Below are 26,431 nucleotides of genomic sequence, written 5' to 3'. Positions count from 1 at the left end.
GTGTCCATGAATTTTCCCTACGTGTTTCTTTTCCTTTTTTGAAAATTAGTGGAGAGATAAATTTCATTAACTGAAAAAAACCCTGTTGTCTCCTTTAAAGTCACATTTAATAGCTGAGCAATCAAGTGAATGAAAGCTTTCAGTCTTGCTTTTAATGGGCAATGAACGGATATGAAAGCAAATATTTCAGTATCTCACTGTATGTGATGCTGTGATGAAGTTTGACTTTTCTGTGCAGTAAAGTATGTAAATCATTATGGCTGACATGCATTGGTAGCTGCTAGTCAGCAAAAGGGGCTTCTTCTGGTATGGTGAAGCTTCCCCTTCCCCTTTTCCTCCCCTCAGTCCCTCCAGAGCAGATTTGGGGATGGCACAGGGAACAGGGAAGAAGTATTGCATCAGGCAAGCAGAAGTCCACTAATGTGAGGTTGCATGTCATTTACCGTACTTTTCCATGTATAAGACTTACCTTTTCCCCCCTGTAAAAATCATGCTTAAAAATGGGGGTCGTCTTGTACATGGGTAGTGCATAGGGTGGCTGATTGATTGGTTGCTGCCGAGGCTGTCAGCGGCTATTGTGTGTGTGTGTTATTGGTTGCTGCGTCAATGGGCAGTGTTGATTGACTGGCGGGCGATTGGCAGCTTCTGCTGGCGATGGGACAGACAGGAGGCGGATTTAGCGACGCGTGGGTGAGTGATTTTTGGCAATCCCCCCTAAAAAAAGCTAAAGAAGCTGGGTAATCCCCCACAAAGAAAGCTCAACAACTCTGGGCCATCTTTCCCCATTTTCTTAAAACTGAGTCCCCAAAATTGGGGGGGGGGGATCTTATACACAGAAAAGTATGGTACGTTTTTTTTTTTTAATGTTCACAATGTAGTGTCATCTTAACCATGGTGCACTGGGAGGCCTTTCAAAATAATAATTACTGGTAATAATTAATAATTTCTACCCCACCCATCTGGCTGGGTTTCCCCAGCCACTCTGGGCGGCTTTCAACAGAACATTAAAAACAGAATAAAACCTCAAACATGCCTTCAGATGTCTTCTAAAAGTCTGGTAGTTGTTTTTCTCTTTGACATCTGGTGGGAGGGCGTTCCACAGGGCGGGCGCCACTACCGAGAAGGCCCTCTGCCTGGTTCCCTGTAACCTCACTTCTTGCAGTGAGGGAACCACCAGAAGGCCCTCGGAGCTGGACCTCATTGTCCAGGCTGGACGATGGGGGTGGAGACGCTCCTTCAGGTATTACCATCCTCATCGGTCATCTATTAATGTGGCTCATAATGCTATTGCCATGTTTATAGTTCATGCTATCAGATCTACAATTATTTGCTTACTTCTGCCCTGATAATAAATGGGGGAAAGTTAATCATAAACAGTAACAGCCAGAAGATTTTTATTCATGAAATTGTTAGATTTTTGCTCCACCTTTCTCCTAGTTATCACATTGTAGGTTTTTCTCATCAACCTTCTATCGCTTGACTTGGTGCCTGTGACATGTTGTGCATTTCTGTGAGTTTAACTTTCTTAATTGCAGTGCAGTTAACATGCAATGGACAGTGGCTGAACACAATCAATTCATGCAGCGTTTTTTTTCTTCAGATTGCTCGAACGCCCAGTTCTGCTGGCCTACCAAGCCAGCTGTTGTTACTTTCAGTTACACTGATTGATATAAACAATGACAGCCAGAGAGGCTGTTCTCTTTCTCCCACCCTCGTCACAAAGGAGTGAAGCTTAAATATCGAACAGTAAACTCTGACAATTGGAGTCTGGGTGTATTTTTGGAAAGCTTGTGCATTTATCAGTTCAAGATCTTTACCAATCCTGCTTGTCTATTATTATTGTTGTTATTATTATTATTATTTAATTCACACGTAATACATGCTAGCTGGTTTACAGCTTTGCGCGTGCCATCGTGATGCATTCGCGTGGAAATCATAGAAGAAGTAATTTTGATGCAGATGTCTTAGAGTGACAAAAGAAGTTCACTGCATGAAAACCAAACATACAATTCAGGAAACAATGCTTAATCTGTTCTGGAGCCTGAGCTCATTGTTGTTCTGCAATGGAATAAAGGAGAGGGATTAATTTGAAGATGCTTGTGCATGACATATGGTAATTCTCTGTGAGAAGGAAGTGTCAGCTAGTGACCTCTAAATCTTAACATTGACCTCTGGTTGTAGAATGGTGTGTGCCATAAGGTCTGCCTGTCCTTTCATATGATAATTTGATTCATGGAGCATTAGCGAAACTATAAAGTTTATGGCTGCCTTTGGACTGCCTTCACATTTAAAAAAAAAAAAGAACCCCACCACAAAACGGCCATCGTAAAACTGCAGAAATTTTAATTTGGCAAAAACTATTCTGAGCAATTAACTTTTTTAAAGTGGCTTCTTCACTGAAAGTAGTTGACAATATGCACTAAATCAATCTTAGTGTGGGTACTAAAGAGATTAGTTTTCAAGGTGTTTTATTCGGCCTGGCCTTAAAACAATCTGCAAAGGTCAAAACATTCAAAATTAGACTTGTCTTAACTGTAAAGCTTTATTTGTGCAGTTGTGATGTGGATGATTATTTATATCCTGGTTCTTTGAGTTTATAATTACTTGTGATTTTAAGCCGCAATATTGCTCGTTGTAATGTGGACTTTCTGTTAGTACGTGTAACTGTGACCAGGATTTCCCTACCTAACATGCTCACTCTGCTGTTTAAAATGGGATTGATGCAAGTTTCTTGATTTAACATTTCTTGGTGTACAATACAAGTAACCCAAGTATCACCCTGTGTTCTATAATTGACTTGTTTCTCTCTCACTAGAACTCTTCTTGATGGGTTCTTGTATAGTAATTGCTAATATAGTCCCAGAGAGTTATGGTTCTCCCCCTTTCCCCATTCTTTAGTAATACGAACCGTTTTTCTGAAACGTCTGTCTTCATTTTCCTCTTTATTTCTTCTTTCCTGCTCAAGTTGCTCCTGCTGTTTCTGCTAGCACTGAAGCTGATCTCTCTGGCTCTGACCCTGCTCCTTTACATACCTGTTTCTTAGTAAATGAAGGTATTCTCACCTCCGTTTCTATCTACTTGGCCTTTTTCTTTTTCTTTTTCTTTAAACTAACTTGCTCTCTTGTTGTTACATGCCTCTTCTAATCTGCACATTCATTCACTTCTCAATTTGAAAACAAGCTTCATTTAGCAACCTTTATTTGCAACTAATGATTAGTTTTAATTCATTTTTCTCTGCCTTTAAGTGATGATTGCACATCACTTAAGCAGCTAGCTTATCTGACTGGAAAAAAGAAATTTGTATTTAATGAATTAAGATCTTTAAATTCAATTTGTCAACCCTTTTTCACCTTGTGGGGGAGGGGACAAGGAGAGAACAATTACATAATTTTTAATTTTCCAGTGGCTGCAAAATGAGGATTTAAGCAATTAAATCGCAACTGAAGGGATATTTTGGGTGGCTTAGAGGAAATTGGTTACCTTGTGGATAACTTTCCTATTGATAAAAATTTGTTTGCTTATATGTAAGGGTTTTCTTTCTTTCTTTTCTTTATCTGTAAAGGAAAAGGCAAAATATGAGATCTTGTAAATACTATTTTTCTAACACAGACTTGTAATGTGCAGGTAATTTCTCTCTCTCAAAAGATCACATAGAAAAGATCATGTTGTTGTTGCTGTTTTAAAAAAAGAAACAAAAGTACCCTATGAACAGCAAAAAAAAGAAAAAAAAGAAATAAATGTACCCTACAAAGAGCAAAAAAATGAGCAATTTAATCTGCCTAGCCTTGTTAACTTCAGTGGAACTAAGCTGATTTCTAAAATGATATGTCTCAGTTTAAATGATTTGTAGATCCTTCTGCTTGTTGGCGTTTTTCGTAAATTCTACTGTTTATGAATTATGGACCAGTTTTCAGTTATTTGTATACATTGTTCTCATTCATTGTGCTACTAAATGTATCCAGTTTTCCCTTTACACAAGAAACAGAGACTGTATTCAGCAGGTAACATCTATGTGTCCGATGGCTTAGTTGTCATGCTAAGAGAAAATTGCTTCATTCATCTCTAAGTAGACACAAGCCTTCCTCTAAGTGGTGACTGGAAGAATTCATTAGAAAACAGCAACAATTCAGATTACTTCTGCAGTGATTAGACGTGGTGTGTTAAAGTTGTGCCGAAAAGTTGTGATTTTTCCAGGTTTAAAATTTCTCCCAAATACAAAAAAGAAAGAAAGAAAAGAAACTTCTCCTGCAAATAAAATCTAAATTACAAAGCATAAGCACATTTGGCGGTGTGTGGGGTGTTTTTGCTGTGTTTCCTTATTAGATTAGTCACGCGGATCATCCTACAGTGACTGGGATGACATCACGATGCTATAGCCAATCAGACTTGGCTATGTGATGACGTCAGCGAGGGTAATTGGGAATAACATCAAATAAAGGCAATTCAACTTACTAAGCAAATATTATTGCAAGGCGGTGAAAATTTATTTATTTAATAAAATTTCTACACCGCTTGCTTGTTTTTAAAAAACCCAGCACCCTCAAAGTGCCTTACATAAATGAAAAGGTGTGCATTTTTCGACACAACAAAAACTAAATAGTTTTGCTTCAGCTCTAGCTATTGGAGCCTGCTAGATGGTGATGCTAACCTAGGTGTACCTTGATTTTTTTTTAAAAAAATAAAAACCTATGAGAGATTATTTCCTATAGTTAACAGTATGTGTAAAACACCTAGAGTTCTACACTGACACAGTGGCGATTTCACTGAAACCCATAGCTTTCCGTTTATTTTAGTGTCCGTATTGGTGAGCATCAAAACCAGCATTTTAACCCATGCTTTTTTTTTTTTGGTAGTGTTGTGCTGTTTAGAACTTTGAAAGAGTTTTGTGTGTTTTATGGCTTTTTAAAGCTAGTGTTCGTTCCTCTGTGTATATTTGATGGCTGATTGTGTCCATGTCTGGCTTTATGTATTGGCTGCAATTCTACACCTATCTTGCTTATGTTTAAGTTTGGTTTTTAGCAGGGATTTAAAAGGGGGGAAAATCCTTGGAGCATGTTAATCAAGATTCTAAAAAAACTGGTGCTGATACCTAACAGTTTTGTTTGTTTCTTCCCGTTGTTGTTTTTATTATTAATAATAATTATCATTATTATTCATGGATGCAATCCTAAAAAAGAGAGAAAGATGTGCCTCAGGAGAAAAATAATTCATTCTGGTGCTTAGGAATTTGAAATGTATTTCAGCCTTGTTGCTATTGTGCATGGAGGGCAATCTACCACACACCTGAAGCAGCAGTATTGCACCTTAATGATTTTCCACTGCTGTTCCTCCATGTAGCCCAGGCATAGGCAAACTCGGCCCTCCAGATGTTTTGGGACTACAGTTCCAATCATCCCTGATCACTGGTCCTGTTAGCTAGGGATCATGGGAGTTGTAGGCCAAGAACATCTGGAGGGCCGAGTTTGCCTATGCCTGATGTAGCCCTTGGAGAAGGACCATAAAACACTGGCTCGGAGGCAACTTTCCCTAAAGCCAAAACAGGAGTTGGTTTTTAGAGCATCCATGTTAGTCTTTCATAGCTGCTAACATAATCCCATCCCTTCCCTCTGCTTCCTTTCCCTCCCCGTTGTGCATGGTAGCACACCCGCCCTTTCCTCCTACCTCACAGGATATGTCACTTCCTGCCAACTGATTCAGCTAGAGGCTGCCAGGGCACCTGTGGCCTCAGGGCAGGATTGTGGCTGCTGTTCTCATGCACTGTCCTTATCATGTTGTGATAAATCTCTAGCATGAAAAACAAATTCATCGGTTAAAAACCTATTTTATGTGGAAGAGGGTGCTTGTGAAAGCATGAGTTTTGTACCCAGTCTGATTAAACGTCCTGCACTTGTTGGTTTAAACATGTTATCTCTTGTCCATCTGTCTGTCTCTCACACATGCATACACGTACATGCACACACTCTTCAAATTAGTCAATAATTGGATACTACGTGTTCGGTTCAAAGAACTTTGAGTAGAAGGGAAATAATTGCCCAAGAATTTATGCATCACTGACATATGTGCATTTCAGTGATGTTTTCATGCTTCCCCTTGTGCTACAGGTTGTGCAAGCAGGAGGGACATTAGTGAAATTATTTTTTTCTCACCCATTGCTAGAGAATGAAGTGTAAAATTACCTTTCTAGGAATTGAAGACACTTTCAGCGTGTTAGAAGGGCATCTTTAGACCCAGTCTTCCCATCAGACTAACAGACAAGCTTAAGCTTTCATGTGATGTTGGATCATGACCCTCATGGGGAGATTAGGAGGAAGAAGGGAAGAAATGCTATCTTCCTGGTGGCTCTTCACATAGCTATTTTGTCAATTGCCCTAGCTTTCTTTTTAATCTCAGTAAAGGAGGGTCCTTAGGTTAGACTTGCAGGCGTGGCCAAACTTGGCCCTCCAGCTGTTTTGGGACTACAGTTCCCATCATCCCTGACCACTGGTCCTGTTAGCTAGGGATGATGGGAGCTGTAGTCCAAAAACAGCTGGAGGGCCAAGTTTGGCCATGCCTGGGTTAGAGCGGTTACAAATGCATAGTTCTAGAAGGATAATTATTAGGTGGGAGTAAGCCCCTCTGAACCCAGTAGACTTATTTCTGAGAAGGGTTGTATAGGATTGCAATGTTAAGGCCCCAATGTAACTTTGAATTAGTATGAGTTTATATACCTGGAAGCTGTGCTTTCTGAAATCCGAAGTTATGAAGTGTAGTGAACAAATGGCAGAGACAACAAAATAAAGCAGTGAATAATTAAAATGTAGATGATAGGAGCTTCAAATAATGTTACTTACCTCAGTGATCAGGAAGAGAGGTTAGCGTGCGCATTTACTGATAACGTATTAGTTTTAAGTTAAGCTATTCAGTACAACTGCATTCCTGTTGATTAAGATGCAATATATTTTAAAAAGGGGGTCATTGTGGGCAAGCAGGCCATGATAACTTCGGATTGACAAAGGTAGTTGTGGGTGCTAATAAATCTAGTGGCATTTGATTAATTCCATGATGGCTGCTTTCATAATGCTTTGCCTATGTCTTCAACAGGATGGAGTCAACTTGCTGCTATGCATTGTGTTATGCTTCCTGACCTGTTGGGCCTGGATAAATTTAGACCACCTCTCCTTGAAATGTTAGCTCGTAGATGGCAAGATCGATGCTTGGAGGTACTGTTTTTTTATTGAAGGAGGCAGTGGGGGTGAAGGGGGTGGGTGAGTGCGAATGAAATGAATCTGTTGGCCAACATGGGGATATTACTTTTATGTCGGATATATTGTTCCAAGAAAAGCGTGCCATAATTCTGGTTTAAAGGTTGGATTTATATATGCTGTGTAGGTATATGCAATTCAATTTGCAGGTCAGTTTTGCAAAATGGAGAGTTAACATCCCCGCATAACAACAGTATATTGTAGTTAAATGGGAATCTAGGCCTCGGAGAACGCGGTTAATCCAAAGTACACGATGAATCTTGCTGGCCACTGGATGTCATCGTTGTTCCATTACAGCACGTGGGACCACTTGTGAATACCAAAATCCTCCATTTCCATAAGCCACAAACCATTTCAACATGTTGCGACAGAGCTGCATGCAGTTTGTTTACTCCTCATGCATCAGCAGTTCAATAACTGCTGCAAATTCATTTTTAATCCTCTTCAGTACTATACATATTTTTAAAAAGAGCAGGAGGGAAGAGCATGCTTAGAGAACAAGAACCCTTGTGAGTCACGGTCCAGAAAACTCTTTCCTTCCACTGTGTGTAGTTATTTGAAATGAAATGCTGATAGGCGCCGCTTCCAATTAATATTAGTTTCCCCTCAGCAATGCTGAAGTCCATCATTTGCTTTTTGACATGGGTGACGCCGGCAGGCAGAAAATACAAAGACGTCTTTGACATTTGCAATGAATATTCAACTCTATTCAAATTTTCAGAGCAGTCTTTTGTTCCAGTGAGGAGAAGGGCGTTCAGCTAAGAGGTTTCGCAAGTCAGTTTCTAGAGAGAGCTTGCTGGGTTGTTCGAACGTAACTCCACTCGTCGGCAAATGCGGTTGGCATCTACTATTTTTGATAAATGACTATCTGGCCTTGACATCACATCTATGCTGTTGTGGCCAAAAGGAAAAAGAAGGCGGGGGGGGGGGGAGTTGATTGTGCAGCTTTAAAAAGAAATATATGAGGAGCAGACCTGTGACATTTACAGTAGTGTTTTGAGCTGGCTCCTAAGCTTAATTGAAAATCTGCTGCCAGGATTGTGCAGTAGTGGTGGAGTTCATGCACACATGGTGGATGAAACCTTACTCTGTGCTAAGCTAATCTTTTATTTCAGTTTCTAGCTTGCCTCATCCCAAAGACATAGGGAGGAGAAGTTGTGTGTGAACACACACTCTTTAGTGTTGCTGGTGAATGTCAAAACATGTAATAATTTCAGCTTTTATTCTCAAGAATACAGGTAGGTAGCCGTGTTGGTCTGGGTCGAAGTAAAATATTAAGAATATTAAGCTTTAATTCTATTGTATACTGTGGCAGATTAATAATAATAATAGCAATAATTTATATACTGAACTTCATCCATTGTAAACCAAACAGTCTGGTTTGCAAAATTAAAAAAAAACTAAAAAATTCCTTCTAGTAGCACCTTAGTGACCAACTAAGTTTGTTATTGGTATGAGCTTTCATGTGCATGCACACTTCTTCTTTTAAGCTGCTACTGGAAGGATTTTTTTATTTATTTTTTTACTACGGCAGGCCAACACGGCTACCTACCTGTAACTAGAAGGTTTACAGTATAAAAACACAATAACACACACCATAATAACCAACAAAAACAATACCCCCACAGTTTAAATGGCCATAGATTGTTTAATTAGCCAAAAGCCTGGGAGGAGAGCCTTCCTAGAGAGAGCATTCTGCAAGTGGGGAGGGGGGCACTGCAGAAAAGGCCCTGTCTCCTTGTTTCCACCTCCCGAACCTCCTGCAGAAGAGGCACACAAAGAAGGGTCTCAGATCGCAGGGTCCTGAAGAGGAATCCTAAGCAATCTGTGTTCTTGCAGTGTATTAAGGCAGTATCATGAATTCTACGAATCAGGTCTTATCATTCCACCAGTGCCAGGTTCTCTGTTACTTCTGAGGGTGTTTTTTTACACCACAGCTAAGGCCCAACGCATACTGTGGCATAGTGGTGAGGGAGGTATTTTCCATTGGTGCCTTTTCTTGATGAACCAATAAAGCAGGTGTGGGAAACCTATGGTTCTCCAGAAGTTAATGAACTACAGTTCACTCTATCCCTGACTAGTAACCATTCTGGCTGACTGGAACTGATGGTCATTGGAACACAACAACATCTGGAAGGCCGCAGGTTAGGCACCACTGTTGTAAATGTGCAATTCTGCTAGAATCCCGTGGGTCCCTCCCAGGGTTTTGCATGGCCAGTGTCTCCAAGAGAATAATTTATTTTGTTGGCTTTGCCCATATGGTTCTTCCATCCACATGTGCCCTATCAGGGTATGAGTAAGTAGTACAGTATTGTTCCTATGCATGGATGTGACATTGTTGATCACTGAACTGTCTGGGGAAGATAGTCCCTTTATAAATTCTGTTGTGGCTAAATGGATGATGGAAGCATTTGGGGACCTTGCAAGTGAACTGCAGAAAGAGGTTTTTTAATGCCATCTATCATGCCAACTATCTTTGCTTTGGTAAGATGTCATTCACAAGCAATATCTGCAACCAATTCATTTTGCGTACCAGAATTCTTCTTCTTTTTCCTTTTTATTTTTTTACCAGTAGGAGTGTTCCCCCTCCCCCATATCATCTGACTTGGACTTTGAGGTTGGCCAGCTTGGGTTAGGGGGAAGCTTTTTGACCTGCCACCATCGGCTGTTGCATGGCAGGAGGTGACATGGGATCAAGTCTTCACTGTGATAGCACCCTGACTGTTGAATTCTCTCCCCTAGGAGGCAAAGCACACCAGCTTTTGCTAGGTTAAAACACCTGTTTTCCCAACCAGTTGATTATTGAAATCCAGAATACCGAAGGACTTAGGATGTGATAAACCAGGCATCTCCAAACTTCGGCCCTCCAGATGTTTTGGACTACAGTTCCCATAATCCCTGACCACTGGTCCTGTTAGCTAGGGATCATGGGAGTTGTAGGCCAAAACATCTGGAGGGCCACAGTTTGGGGATGCCTGTGATAAACCTTGGCTATTATCTATGATGGTTTTATAATTGATCAATAATTTTAATAGTTTTAGTTGTTGTTTTCTCATACAATAAGTTGTTTTGCAGTGTTTTGAAAATCGCTCTGTGATTCCTCTTTTGGAGAAGGGTGCTAGAAAAGGTTCCTTAACGTGTGTGTGGTTATTTACGTTTGGACAGTTGTATGTGAATATTATGGAGTCATTTTGCAAACGTGTGTCTTCCTTGGGTTTGTAGGTGCGAGAAGCTGCCCAGGCCTTGCTGTTAGCAGAATTGAGAAGAATTGAGCAGGCAGGGAGGAAAGAGACAATTGACATGTGGGCTCCGTATTTGCCACAGTATATGGACAGTGTTATCTCACGTGAGTATTTTCTTTCTAATCCAAATGTGCTTAAAAATGTGGATTTAAGAGAAGACATTTCAAGTAACAATGGAAACCAGTATATTTCATAGGGGAAGCTAGGTTTCAGGGCTTGGCATAGATCTCTTTCTCAGATTACAGGTAGGTAGCCGTGTTGGTCTGACGTAGTCGAAACAAAATAAAAAAAAATTCCTTCCAGCAGGACCTTAAAGACCAACTAAGTTTTTATTTTGGTATGAGCTTTCGTGTGCATGCACGAAAGCTCATACCAAAATAAAAACTTAGTTGGTCTTTAAGGTCCTGCTGGAAGGAATTTTTTTTTATTTTGTTTCTTTCTCAGATGTCAGCATTGGATATAGGGATGTTGAAAGTCTGGGGCAAGGTAAACAAGTCCTTCAATGACAACTGTATGAATATGACAAGACATTTGTCCTTGAATTAATTCATTATTTCAAATTTACATTGCTTATATACCATCCTGATCTACCTCGAATCGGGCTGTATTGGTTGCCTTATCAGACCGATTGCATCACACCAGTCAAATTTCATCCAAATATAATGAAGTCTGTACTTTGGTGCAGCAGTTTCAACCCAAGCTAGATCATTTAGTTCATTTTATTGGTGAGCAGGAATTTGTTTATTTCTAATATAGCAGACATTTTTATGACAACGAGAAACGTTTTGCCCAACGGAATTGAATTTCCTTTTGTTGAGAGTGTTTTGTGTGTTAAATGCCAATTGATTTTTTGGGGAAGATATATAATGATCTTGTTAAATCTAAATGGGATATATAATCTAGATTTACATGGAGATACTTTGTGCTGTTTCCAAGAACAAATGCCAGTAAAAAAAATAACACTCATTCTTTTGGCCTTAAGTGTAACCCCAGCGTTATTTGTATTAAATAATTACATACAAGGTACATGGACAATACTTCGGTGGTGTTAGTGTGGCAATAACCTATGGTATTCCAGTTATGAGATAGGAATGATTTTTCTTTTCAGCTGGTCGCTATCTTTGTCTTCTTCATCTTCTTTTCTGTGGTTTCCCCCCAAAATAGTAGAATACAGTGGTACCTCTACTTACGAATAACTCTACTTACGAATGTTTCTACTTACGAACGGAGCTCCATCTGCCATCTTGGATGCGGTTTAAATAGGATTTTTTCTACTTACGAATTTTTAGATAGGGTTGCTTCAACTTACGATTTTTTTCTCCCAATGCATTCCTATGGGATTCAACTTACAATTTTTTTCGACTTACGAATGTGTGTTCGGAACGCATTAAATTCGTAAGTAGAGGTACCACTGTATGTCTATTTATGTCCCAGCCAGCCTGTCCTTCAACCAATCAAATACGAGTGACACAGAATTCTCCCCCCCCCGAACATTTTTTTCTGTGAGTGACTACCACAAACTAATAAAAAGTGTAATTTTACAATCCGCCCCTTCAGTATTTAAAATACTGTATCCCAGTTTTCCCAGACCAAGCCTATGTAACTAAACAACAGCCAACTCTCAACCACCAAGGAAGGATGCTTCCTATTACAACTTTAACCCTTAACCTCATACACATAAATTGCATCTAAATCAAGCACTGTTCTACTAAACACATTTTAAAGGTGCTTTCTCCACAGATGTTGTTGGGTTACAATTCCCACCGGCCCCAGCCAGCATGAATGATGGGAGTTGTAGTCCAGCAACATCTGGAAGGCACCACATTAGCTGCCAATAACTAAGGTGTGCTGCAGGCCCTGTCATGAGCCACGAAAGCAGTAGTAGGAGAGATCCCAAGAAACCAAAAAGATGGCATTATATTTCGTAAATGAAAAACTCAATAACCTCTTCATAATCGCTATCAGTGACATCTGTTTGTGTATCAATTTCTATTCCATCCTTCTAGATCTTATGCATTATGTTTGCTTCTTTAATAGAAAAAAGGTATCATACAACCCAAAACAAACAACCAATATTTGCAAAAAGGGCCTTTGCCCATCTTGGAATAATATGCTATTTACTATGCCATCGTACAGCTGCCAAACCATAGGTAGCACAAGGTATGATTTGAAAGGGGAAAAAACCATTTCAAGCAAACCATTATTTCTGTTTTTCTGCTGATGTTTCAAATGATAAAGAGCAGTTTGCTGAGTTAAGCTTCCTTAAACATGATTTGTTGATGGCCCCCCAGTTTGTCATTGGTCCCTTGCTTCTGTCAGGATCTGGCATGGTTTGGCAGCCCCATGAGGAAGAGGAGGAGGAGGAAGGAGAGAAAGCAGAGCAGGGGCTTGAAGATTCGCTCCCAGGGGTGGAAGTCCTCTCCCTGTGACTCTGGAGGAGATCTACCAGCTCTCTCCATTGCTCCTCCAGCAAGGCGGGGGGGGGGGGGGACTTCAGCCAGCCAGTGGGAGGGACTGAGCAGGAAGAGGGGGTGGAGTCAGAGGGCAGGGCACAGTCCTGTTGTCAAGATGCAGGTGCCATGTCTGTAGGTAGAATTAAACACCTCTGCCCAGGTGGAGAGCATGTTTGAACATGCAGCCCTCCTGGAAGGTGAAGAGTGTCTTGTGAGTGAGCTCACCCTGCCTTGTCCTTAAAAGCTTGGGCAGCAAGGTACTTGCAACTGTTGGGACATCTTCATTGCTGCTCTTCAGTGCTGTATCTCTAGTCTTGGTTGTGTACCTTGGAATCATTACTTCTCGGCCTCCTACTTGATGCTGAGCTACACCATTATTAGCCTGAATCCAGTTCTCTTCCATATGCTCAAGGAAGGGGCCACTTGTTATTGTGTTTTAGGACATGTTATTGTGTTTTAGGACAGGAACGTGAGAGTCATGACGCCTCTGTTGAGCCTAAAAGTTCCTCACTGCAAGTGTTTACAACTTTTTCCAGATGTAAATGTTTTTTCCTCATTACTTTTTTGTTGTTGAGATAATTTAAGTGCAAGTTAAAAAGGTATAACTGGATAACTGGCTTTGTTTAATTCAGGCATGGCCAAACTTGGTCCTCCAGCTGTTTTGGGACTACAACTCCCATCATCCCTAGCTAACAGGACCAGTGGTCAGGGATGATGGGAATTGTAGTCCCAAAACAGCTGGAGGGCCATGTTTGGCCATGCCTGGTTTAATTGATTTACAATTAAAGTTCAGTAGAATACTTGCCAAATCTGTGCTATTCAAGAATGAATTCTAGAATATGGTGTTTTGAGAAAAAAAAAAAAACCCAAGCCACTGCATGGCAAGGCTTGTCTCATATGAAAGTTCATTAAATATTTTTTAAAGGGGGGGGGGAGTTCATGTTTTTGTTTCTGTTGCAATTACAAATAAAAAATAGGTGGATAGCACCTTATTGCTAGCAGGGTTAGTGAGTACTGTTGTAGAAAATGCCCTAATATTTGTTTTACTGAAGAGCATGGTATTGATTTGTGCCATTAGTCTCTTTCTGATTTGCTGAAGAACTGAGTTTTTTAAAAATGCTAATGGAAATAAAGAGCTTTACAAAACACAATACGGGAACACATTTCTGCAATAAAGCAAGTGTCTAGGAAGCTTTTAAAATATATATCTGTCCACGTTTGGTTTGGTGCAGACTATGCCAGTGCCCATGTATCTAGCATGTGTTAGGCATTGATTTATGGTACACTATTTATTTTAAGAATTTATAAACTGCACCACCATCCAAAGGTGGATTTCGGGACAGCCTGCATCAAAATTTAAAATCCACAATGCAATGTAAATCATAGACAAACAGAGTTGCAAAATTGAACAGAACAAAACTAGTCAACCAACTAAAAACTGAATGCACACATTTATCATGTTAGCTCACACATTCTTTTTAAAATAAAAATCAGGTTAAAAACAATTATAAGAAAATAAGCAATGATTAAATATAACACAGTGTTAAAACAAGCCCAAATTAAAACCAAGACAAGGTTATATAGCCAGAACAGATTATGAGAACAGCATTGTTGTTGTTGTTGTTTAGTCGTGTCCAACTCTTCGTGACCCCATGGACCAGAGCACACCAGGCATTCCTGTCTTCCACTGCCTCCCGCAGTTTGGTCAGACTCATGTTGGTAGCTTCAAGAATACTGTCCAACCATCTTGTCCTCTGTCGTCCCCTTCTCCTTGTGCCCTCAATCTTTCCCAGCATCAGGGTCTTTTCCAGGGAGTCTTCTCATGAGGTGGTCAAAGTATTGGAGACTCAGCTTCAGGATCTGTCCTTCCAGTGAGCACTCAGGGCTGATTTCCTTCAGAATGGATAGGTTTGATCTTCTTGCAGTCCATGGGACTCTCAAGAGTCTCCTCCAGCACCATAATTCAAAAGCATCAATTCTTCGGCGATCAGCCTTCTTTATGGTCCAGCTCTCACTTCCATACATCACTACTGGGGAAACCATGGCTTGCCTTTAACTATATGGACCTTTGTCAGCAAGGTGATGTCTCTGCTTTTCATCAGCTCTGAATCTACTTGTACTTGTCCTCCACTCTTCCTCAGCAGCATGTTGGATGCATTCCGACCTGAGGGGCTCAGCTTCCAGCATCATAACTTTTATATGCCTTTTGTTTTTGTCCATGGAGTTTTCTTGGCAGGGATACCGGAGTGGCTTGCCAGTTCCTGCTCCAGAGAACACCATAGCTAAGAGCAAAATTACAAAGCTACAGCAAGATTTAAAAGACCCTGGGGAAGTAAATGGGGCTTCACCTGATGTGCAGGAGCCATCAGAGTAGCTGCCAGGTTGGCCTTCCTAGGGCACAGTATTCCATAACTTGGATATCACTGATGAAAGGACTCTTTTCATTCATAGCTCAAAAACAACTTCTTCCTCCTCCTCTTCTTCTTGCAAAGAAAGCTCAGCAACTTTGGGGGGGACGGGACTCAACAACCTTTGTGTCTTTTTTGAAATATGGCAACCCTAGGAGCCAACAAGGACTTGCCTCCAACAAGGATGTAAGGGTCCAGGGTCTGTGCTTATCGGAAGATGCCATCTTCTAGGCACCCCAGTCTCTGGCTGTGTAGAGCTTTAAAGATCAGAGGCAGGACTTCGGATTGAGCCTGGAAACAACCTGGAAGGGTAGCAAAGTATTGTAACATTCGATCTCAGGCAGCAATTACGCAACCATATTCTAACTTTTCATACCATCTTCAAAGATAGTATACCCTGTAGAAGGCAATGCCATACAAAAGGTTAGCAGGACATTCTCTTCCTGTGCATGTAGGGTCATAGCCGATGCACCAGCATAAGCAGGAAAAATGGTGCTACCAACCATTTACTCCTCTGATGTTACGGATGGATCAGTTAGCACCTCCCAAATTACTTACCTGGTCCTTAAGAATATTGCACATGTGCTATAATGGATCGTGCAGTTCTTATGTCCACCATTTGTCCTCCTTTTAAGAAGCAGCTTTATGTATACAAATAAATACGCTAAGTGGATCTGTTGCCTCCCTATGACCTAGTGCTCTGGCTTTTGAAAGTGGACAAATGCTTTGTGCAACTGTAAGAATTCAGGGGGCTGAGCAGTAAATTATTATTAAAGTAGGAAATGAAAGAAAATTTGGTGGATGATTATCAAGATTCTAGGGTAACGTAATATTCTGTCACTTTCAACTTATTAATAATAAGATACTTTTTAAAAGCCAAGTTATACAATTTGGGCAGCTTTGCACAAATTTGCTTAATTTGTGTATATGTGTGTCGGAATTTGATGATGTCACAAGGCTTTGATGCAGAGTTCCCTCTGTGGTGCTACATACTTGCGCATATCAAGGAGCCTTGTAGGGCAGCATCTAATGAGATGGAAAAGGTCCTGCACTGAAAGGAAATAGTTTATCCTCTTCTGCACTCCCTTGGGTGCTGGTGGAGAAGCAATTTGGATGCAAGTGTTTTTTACATACTTTTGCGCAGGTTTTCCTGGATCCTGGTCTCACCCTTTTTTCTATTCTTGCCTTTGCCAACTACGCTTTTGCCTTATTTGGTACTCAGGATGGGTGCTGCTAAAGGAATAATGTAAGGTTTTGCACAGAATCATCCCCAGATTAGTAGGGTTCTTCTCTTGGTCTGTTGCTGATTAAGGCAGGTGAAGAAGGGAAGGAATGATGACCTGGTGTAATGGTAGTTGATTGCTGCTCTGACTTTCATTACTGTGTCCTGTTTTTGTAAGAGGAGGTCCCCCCCCCCCCCGGAACAAGTTAACCCATGTTTTCTGCTGGAGGAAGTTGAGCCAAGTTTCTTCTTCCTTGCTTTCTGGGTCTAGATCTTGAAATGGAGAAGTTTCGCATGCAGCTCTGGAGGGTTGGAGTTCAAGAGCAGTCGTCATTTCAGGGTTTTTTCATTCATTGTCAAAATTTAGTATCATTACTAAACTACAAGTCCCTTAACTATTAGAGATAGTAAAGGGACCCCTGACTGTTAAGTCCAGTCGTGGACGACTCGGGGGTTGCGGCGCTCATCCCGCTTTACTGACCGAGGGAGCCGGCGTTTGTCCGCAGACAGCTTCTGGGTCATGTGGCCAGCATGACTAAGCCGCTTCTGGCGAACCAGAGCAGCGCACGGAAACGCCGTTTACCTTCCCGCCAGAGCAGTACCTATTTATCTACTTGCACTTTGATGTGCTGTCGAACTGCTAGGTTGGCAGGAGCTGGGACCGAGCAACGGGAGCTCACCCCGTTGTGGGGATTCGAGCTGCTGACCTTCTGATCGGCAAGCCCTAGGCCCTGTGGTTTAGACCACAGTGCCACCTGCTGTGGTGGTACTGGCTATAAATCTAGGCACTTGGGATGAATTACCCATTTTTCATGATACGTATTTTGTACTTTGCAAAGCTCTTGGAAGCTTATGTTGACGTCAAGCGGTACATAAATAAATATTAATAAATACACAATGATACTATTGATTACACACCTGGTAGTAATTATCATTACTCAATAACTGCAGTGTTAGGGCTGCAATCCTAATCCAGTTGTACAAAGTGTGACTTATTTCCAAGTGAATGTGCATAGAGTTGCACTACAGTTGATGGGCTGCTTGGAAGGGGCTGGACTGGATGGCCCTTGTGGTCTCTTCCAACTCTATGATTCTATGATTCTATGTGAAACAGTTGTCTTGTCTTGAATTAGGCTGTAAAGCTCAACCCTTAAGGAGTCTGTACATATCCCACTGATCTAGCACCTTAGCCATTTTATATATTTCAGACTACAATCCTGTACCTGGGAATAATGGGAATTGAGGCTTACTTCTGAGTAGACACTTATAGGGTTGCACTGTTAACTGAAAGCGTTCAATATACTACTAGAAATCAGAGCTAATATCTGCATTTGTTTCTCCAGCAAATCTACTGATGCACACAAATCTTAAATATTGGATGAACTGTTAAGGATTTTCATAAAGGAATGTAAAATCCAGCTATGTTCTTTGTACGCCTGCCTGCCTTTCCCTGCAATTTTTCACCTGCCAGATACCTTACTCATTTAACATTTATTGTAGCAATTCTGTGGTCTAGTAACCTCTCTTACTCATATTTTTCATAGTTTATGTTTACAACTTAATTCTCTAAAAGCCCTGGCTGTATGAAGTGATTGCTTCCTCAATTAGTTCAACACTTGTACCTTTTAAAATCCATTTGTTGGCTATGAATATATAAAACAAACACTGAGATTTAATCAGTGTAATGTACTGATGTAACTATATTTTGCTTTTAGAAGCATTACATTTTCATATACAGTAATCATGGTGTTTCTTCTGCAGTTTAAGAGCAGTTTGTCATCTTTTAGTTCCTTTACAAATCCATATGTCTAAAGCCTGCAAAGAACATGTGGCAGTTCATGGGTTCTCTTCCAACAAACCATCATAATTGGCATCACTGGCGTAAATATACACATGCATATATTGACAGAGCAGTGAGATCCAGATTTAGTTTTTTCCCATGTATGAGTGTTGGAAGTCAACTTTGATATGTCCATAGGAAGGCAATATAGGATTTGGAGGAGGTTAAGAAACAGAAGAACCACTGGTGGAAGGAAGTCAACATGAAATAACAGGAACACATTTTAACGCTACAGAAAATTATAATACAGAGGAAAATGAGCATTTAAAATTGGTACAAAACTTAGTATTGATTTGGAGATTTCTAGAAATGCTGAGAAACAGAAAAAGTCCAGGTCTCTTTTCAGACTGTAGTGTCCCCACAGCTTGAAGAAGATGACTACATACAGCGGTGGTTCTCAAAGGGTGTGGGACACCCCCCTGGTGTGGCAGGAGAAGATGGCAAGTGTGGCAGGAAGATTCAAGGACAATTGAAAAAACATTTAAACATTTCAGTGTAGTATAATACAGAAGTGCCTCTGCTTACGTAACCCTCTGGTTACGTAAACTTCAGGATACGTAAGTGCAAACTTAGAAATATTTTACTGGGTTTTGCCACGCGGGCATGCACAGAAGTGGTTTACTGCTGCGTGCGCATGTGCAGAAACGGTCCTCCGGTTGTGAAAACCTTGGGATCCAGCCTGACCTCCGGAACGGATCCCGTCCGCAACCGGAGGTACCACTGTATAGTATAGTATCAAAATGACTGTTTATGGTTATGTATGTCCTTCAGCTTAGAAGGTTGCAATACACATGACTAGAGGAAAGAACATTATATTATATTATATTATATTATATTATATTATATTATATTATATTATATTATATATTATAATATATTATTATATTATATTATATTATATTATATTATATTATATTATATTATATTATATTATATTATATTATATTATATTATATTATATTATATTATTGTAGCTGGAAGGGGGCAGTTTCCATCTCTGATATCCCTTCAGATATTCTCCTGGTACAAAACAAGCAGCATAGGCAGGGTCAGAAACTCGGATATATAAGCTAGGCGACAAGTGGCTCCTTAAACCAGGGTTACAGTTGCCAAAGCAAAATGTCTAATTGCAATTTGGGGGGCCAGAGCACTGGAAAGTAACCTTTTTGGTTCCTGAAATTCATTCTGATTGTGCAGATGAATATAACACAGAGAATTCTGTGTGTTGTGTTGCTGGTGCGTGAAAACAGTCAAGATCCATGGATCCCAAGGCGTGCACCTCCAGATGGTGGAGAAATCATTGGTTGCAGGTGGCCGAGAGCAAAATGTGCCTGTTATCTAAGGTAAAGGTAAAGGGACCCCTGACCATTAGGTCCAGTCGTGACCGACTCTGGGGTTGCGCGCTCATCTCGCATTATTGGCCGAGGGAGCCGGCGTATAGCTTCCAGCTCATGTGGCCAGCATGAGAAAGCCACTTCTGGCAAACCAGAGCAGCACATGGAAACGCCGTTTACCTTCCCGCTGTAGCGGTTCCTATTTATCTACTTGCATTTTGACGTGCTTTCGAACTGCCTGTTACCTAGTGAATTTCAAATGCTAAGCATAGGCTATATCACTTGGAAGTTTTGAAGGGTAGACGGTAGCCTTTAATGAAGGGAATTGCAGGAAATTGCAGACGATAGGCCAGAAAAGAGGGTTGAGGCTCTTCAGCATGAAATACTTTGTGGCCACTTCAACTTCTAGAGGGTTAAATTCATACTGTTTTTCCCTTACTCCCATTAATGATATTGGTGAAGACTTGTTTGCAAGGAAAGTGGGAAGTCAGTGGTTGCATCAGTATGGCAAGGATGATCAAGAGTACTTATCAAATAAGGATGATCAAATATGGGGCAATCCCCATATTTGAGCTGAGTGGGGATTTGAGCTGAGATCCAGTGTGGTGTAGTGGTTAAGAGCAGTAGACTTGTAATCTGGGGGACCGGGTTCGCGTCTCCGCTCCTCCACATGCAGCTGCTGGGTGACCTTGGGCTAGTCACACTTCTCTGAAGTCTCTCAGCCTCACTCAACTCACAGAGTGTTTGTTGTGGGAGAGGAAGGGAAAGGAGATTGTTAGCCGCTTTGAGACTCCTTCGGGTAGTGATAAAGCGGGATATCAAATCCAAACTCTTCTTCTTCTTGAATCCTGCTCCCCCCCCCATCCTAGTCCAATGCCCTAACCTAGGGTTGCCATATTTCAGAAACCCAGGACAAAGCGTCGCCTTTCGGAAATTCCCCCCAGACGTCAATTCCGCCCTTGAAATCCTGGTGATGTCTGGGAAAATCCAGACATATGGCAGCCCTATCTAACCACTATGCCACACCACATAGTTGTTTATGTGGTGCCGACATCAGCTTTACCTGCTCCATCTTCCCCCTGTAGTACATTTGCTACGTTTTGGGCAGATTTTCCCCAGCTCTTTAGAGGAGAAAGGGGTGGGTATCTGGACACCCCATCAAACCACAGAAATATATTGCTTTTGAATCAGATGAGTGGAGCTGCATAGAAGGAATTGTAATCAAATTAATAATTGGATCCCCGGCCCCTAACTAAGCACATTAGTCTATTGAGAACTTACAGTCGTCCCCTTTAGAAGAAATTCAGATTGTATATAATTTTATACTTTCCTTTTTAACTCCTCGCATAGCCTGCTGTGATGTCATAGTGAGAGGATTATGACTTTAGGTGAAAGATGAACAGCGGGGCCAGATGAGCTCTCATAGAAATGCACTCTCAATCCTTCCCTACCGTTTTGGTAATAAGCAGAACATACAGGGAAAACCGAGTGGGATGTTTTGGGACTTGAACATATTTTTCTTTGCTTCTCCTTTTCTTCTTTGTTTTTATTTTAAATGTTTATTTCTTTAAACATTGCTTTGGTTGTGAGCTAGGGTGATACGCTTTTTGTAACTGCTTTAGTCCTGATATAAGATAAGGGGCTTCTTCTGGTGAGCAGTATCCATCTCTTCCACATAAAACACATTTCCTCTCTCTTCCAAAACAGCTGTACAACTCTTGCACCCTGCTTATCACGGGCATAGATTGCGTGCAGTCGCCCCTTGCGCAGCCAACTCCAAAATCCTTGAATTATGCCATATATTATTCCATTCTCTTTTTGAATTAAAAGGGCAGCTCGGGGGAGGGGGAGGGGGGAGAACAGAGATGGAAAGCCAATGTTGCTGGATAGAATGAAACAAAAGAATTTTTTTTAATGGAGGCAACAAATACATTTATAAAAGTTGATGATGCATTATCGGCAGGGTTCCATGGCTCAACAAAAACCAAACATTATAGGTTGTAATTCTGTGCACAGTTTCCTGGGAGTAAATCTCAGTTAATTCAGTGGGGTTTCCTTCTGAGTAGACATGCTTCGGATTGTGCCCTACGTAAAGTATCATGTTAAAATTCCGATAAGCAGATGGTGCGAGATATTAGTCGGTGTGCCCAGTTCAAATACCTGGCAATTTTATGATAATTCATCTGTGCATTTAGATTATGCTTGAGTTCAGTTCTGATCGATTTTTCTTCACACACACATATACGCAGTGCTTTCTTTCTAGGAAAATAGGTGCCCTCACCATGAAGTTGTTACAGTAAGTGCCACACTTTTTAACATCAACGAAAAGCCAGGTGCCAGCACTCCGGACCCTTGAGTACCCCCTGAAATGATAAAAAGGTGCTGCTATATTCCAGTAAAGTAAAAAAAGGCAAAGGACCCCTGGACAGTTAAGTGCAGTCAAAGGCAACTATGGGGTTGCGGCGCTCATCTCGCTTTCAGGTTGAGGGAGCCGGCGTTTTCCGTAGACAGCTTTCCGGGTCATGTGGCCAGCATGACTAAACCGCTCCTGGTGCAACGGAACAGCATGATGGAAATCAGAGCGCACGGATATGCCGATTACCTTCCCGCCACAGCAGTACCTATTTATCTACTTGCACCGGCTTGCTTTCGGACTGCTAGGTTGGCAGGAGCTGGGATAGAGCAATGGGAGCTCACCCCATCGCGGGGATGCGAACCGCCAACCTTCTGATTGGCAAGCCCAAGAGGCTCAGTGGTTTAGACCACAGCGCCACCCGCGTCCCCTATTCCAGTATGTCACCATCAACATAGCACAGTGATATGTCTTTGTGTCTGACGGACAACTGATCCTTATTCTACTTCTACACATTTGATAGCTGCCTTTCTCTGTCCACAAGGAAAGCAGCATGTTGGGGAGAAACATGGAAGCTTGTTGGCAATCTGGATTTCTGGTAGGACTCTGCCTAGAACAGCAGAGTGAGATTTGGGTACCTCAGTCTTCCTGTGCATAGCCCCAGCGTCCTCTTCTATCCCCCTGGTTCTTATTACAGCTGTTACTTGTGACGGTGTCATCTGTGGCCTTTTGCGCTGGCACCATATTTGTTTTCTGCAAATAGTCCAATTAAGCCGCTGTGTCTGCAGTATCTGTACAGTTCCAGTGGCTTGGAAATGACTGGGAAGGTTACTTGTCAGCCTCGGGGAAGGGGAAATCCTCCCTTGCGAACATTTGGTGATTTGCATCATGAACACTGGCTGATTCAGTTCCTCCTAGATTTTCATCCATTGTATTTCATAAGGTAGTCTTGTTTTCTGACTGGGATGGTAATTCATGGATTTTGACTCAGGAATTTGGACACTGTCTCTTAAGGCAGATTTTTTTTGCCCCCCCCTTTTTTTTTACTCCTGAAACCCAAGATCAGCATTCACAGCATTGTCAGGGGGTGGAGAAATAAGTGTATATACCAGCATTTTCCCCTGTTGTCAATTGTTAGGGGTTTTGTGTTTTGTTTTCTTTCATTTTTGCAAGAAGAGATATATTTAAGCATGGATGTTAATCTGTTCATGCTATCTGTATTTCCTTGTACGCACAGTTCTTAAAGTTACTGCACCATTGTATTCTGTCTAATCACTAATCAATGTGGTGAAATGTTGGGGTCCTGTGTGAACCTTAGAAAATGCTATTTTCATTATAGCTACAAGAGGGTCAAATTGGTCTGTATGTAATGTTGGTTCTTCAAATCGAAATGCATTTTGAAAGGACTTCCCTCCCCTAATGTCTCTCTGTGTGTATGTATGTGTGTGTGTAAACACACACACACAAAATATAATTCCAGGTTTCCTTCCCCCACCCAGCACCACACACAGAGACACATCTTCTTCGGTCCGAGCAACATCTTTTCTTAAAAATGTGAAAATGATTGTTTTCTAGAATATAACACTGGATGTACTTGAAATCTTTGAGCACTCGATTTGTCCAGCAGGCAATAGAAATTCTGATATATTTTATATGTCTGATGGTGCTGCAGATAGAAAAAATGGCTACTGTGTCTTTAATGGAAAGCAAAAGGTTATCTTTCTGTGGCCTTTGTGTATATGTGCTGATGTGGATGTAGGCAGCCAGACAGGCAATGTGTGCAAAGAGACTAGGGAACCGACTGTGGATCGATAGAAATAGTGTGAAGTGAATTAATGTGAGGCAGGCAGTCTGTCTGTCATAAGGATTGCAGGGAATGTGGGGCAGTACTGGTCAGTCACTGCAGAAATCTGTTTCCAATAAATTTAAACCTTCTGTCTGGAAATAAACTATAGACAAACTTGCACCTCCCATACTGTTAAATTCTTACTTATTTAGATAGTATTTTCACAAAAACTGTTTCCACTACTATTGTAATACACTAATGAAACAGAACCCCCCCCCAAAAAAAAAACCAAAAGAAAAAATATTTGCAGGATGCTTTATATGAAATGAGCTTTGCACCTTTGAAATGATCCTGTATATCCATATTAGCACTCCAAAAGAAAAAGCAATAAATTCTTTATAACAAGTATGATTCTTTCCCTACCAGCTTCTTTCAAATTAAGGCTGCAATCCTGTGGCACGAGTCGTATTGACTTTAAGTACACATAATGGTTCTTGGGATTTCAGCCTACAGCTGTGCATTATTATGAAGCCTTACAGCAGGGCATATTCAGAGCTGTACTGTGCCTTGAAATTTTCTCGGAGCTTTCGGTTGAATATTGGGTCGTGAATATTCAAAATGGAGGAGGTCACACCAGGAATGTTAGTCCAATAAGATCTAATTTTTAGTAATTTGGAGAACTGAATGCAATTGAGATGTGTAAGCTCTTAAAGTGGTTGATACAAAGAAGTGGGGAGTTCCTGGTAAGGGGGTGGGATGAATTTTTCTCTGCCCTGCATTATAGGTGCCTGGCCCTCTCTTTGGGATCTTAGAGTCAATGGTAAAGGAGTCAATGAACAGTATCCAACTACCTTATTCCTTCACTGCAATGATTTGTGCATGCAGAGCGGAACGTTTCCCATACACCCCTTAAATGAGGGTTTTCTCCCAACCCTCTAGAGCAGATATAGGGAAGGCACAGGGTGATCATGGGAAGAGGCAGAGTGTTCTGTTGTTGTGCAAGCACAAATACTTGTGCTGATGGAACAAGTTGGTTGGATGCCATCCGCTGTTATTTGCTAGGTTTTGCAAAAGGCTTTGACATTCTGCTGAGTTCCTGGATAACCCCAATCTCTGGAATCCTGATTAGTGCATGTAAATATCATTAGGTCCCTCTGCTTGGGCTACTAACTTGGGCTACGTGCTTGGGCTACATGCCTTTAGTTCTGCATGCTCCCTGCCTGCATTGACCCTGCTATTTACTACAATTTGCTGTTTCTTACTGTTCCTAATCCCTGCTATTTTTGTGGAGCTAGCTCCTTATTTTCTGAATTCCCCTTTGCCCCTCATTTCATGAACAAAACTCTCTGCTATTGGTCTGTGCTTGACTTGTGGGTTCTCTTCTGAACCCACCATTTGGCTTGTTGCTTTGCCCAGATTTCTGATCCAGCTTCTGTTAGCCCATTCGTCTCATGCTGATTTAGTTTACACTTCCCGTCTCCACTGAGTCTCTAATCCTGACAGCTGCCTATCCTCCAGTCTCAGATGCTTGTGATGTTGACAAAGAGTTGCTGCAGCTCTGGTCAGCAACTGAACCCCGCCACCCCTTGCTAGGTCTGCAAGCAATGTTTCTTTTCTTTTTGCCACAGATTCCACTTTTGCTGCAACACATTTTCTTCTAAACAGGAAGCTGGAGGAGGGGGCTGAATTGAGCCAAAACACTTCTGAATGAAGAACCCATTTAATCCTTGTGGGTGCTAAGAGTCCAGTGATAACAGTGGGAAGCTTGTCTTACATATAAGCTGAACTCCTAAAACATTTCTTTTTTAAGCATTATGCCTGATAGTCCATGAATGTGTCTTTGCACCATGTCTTAGGTTGATTCCATGCATACATGCCCATCACTCTGACATGAAGTAATAAATCGTTTGTAAAGCAGGCATCCCCAAACTGTGGCCCTCCAGATGTTTTGGTCTACAACTCCCATGATCCCTATCTAAGAGGACCAGTGGTCAGGGATGATGGGAATTGTAGTCCAAAACATCTGGAGGGCCGATGGTTGGGGATGCCTGGTGTAAAGCACCAGTCTGTTCAACAGAGGTGCAGTACATACTTGGATCACTGAGTGCCATTTGAGTAATGAGATGCTAAATGCTGCTCATATCACTGGTGGCATGCCTTGGGCTTCCCTTCACCAAATTGCCCACCTGCATCAAATAGCATTGAAGCAGTTTCTAGTTCTGATATGTTACCTCTTAGTTAAGGGTTGCATTGTGTTCTTGCAGTAGTGGAGCCCTTCCAGCATCAGCTACAACCTGATCCAGATGGAGCCTCTAGCTCCAATGTTCTGCTTATTTATTTGACAATTTCTACGCAGCCACATCGCTGTGGTCTAAACCACTGAGCCTCTTGGGCTTGCCGATCGGAAGGTTGGCGGTTCAAATCCCTGCAACGGGGTGAGCTACCGTTGCTTGGTCCCAGCTCCTGCCAACCTAGCAGTTCGAAAGCACCCCAGTGCAAGTAGATAAATAGGTACCGCTCTGGCAGGAAGGTGAACGGTGTTTCCGTGCGCT

The 26,431-nt window shown here is 41.4% G+C and overlaps 1 protein-coding gene across 5 annotated transcripts in view; it reads left to right on the top strand.

Moving 5' to 3' along the window:
• WDR7 (WD repeat domain 7) overlaps positions 1-26,431 on the top strand; it is a 213,457-nt gene that overhangs the window by 51,149 nt on the left and 135,877 nt on the right. For 3 of the 5 annotated variants that reach the window (XM_060280350.2, XM_060280349.2, XM_088652944.1), the window contains 3 exons: positions 2,966-3,052; positions 7,081-7,199; positions 10,464-10,587. In XM_060280350.2, coding sequence (XP_060136333.1) covers positions 2,966-3,052; positions 7,081-7,199; positions 10,464-10,587 — 330 coding nt within the window. The remainder of the gene's footprint in view (positions 1-2,965; positions 3,053-7,080; positions 7,200-10,463; positions 10,588-26,431) is intronic. The other 2 variants (XM_060280352.2, XM_060280351.2) reach the window with 1 other exon arrangement.

The sequence above is a fragment of the Zootoca vivipara genome, chromosome 10, assembly GCF_965207765.1.
Source record: "Zootoca vivipara chromosome 10, rZooViv2.hap1.1, whole genome shotgun sequence".
Lineage (NCBI taxonomy): Eukaryota > Metazoa > Chordata > Lepidosauria > Squamata > Lacertidae > Zootoca > Zootoca vivipara.
The sequence above is the reverse complement of the archived record's forward strand: the minus strand, read 5'-3'. Positions and strand labels throughout refer to the sequence as shown.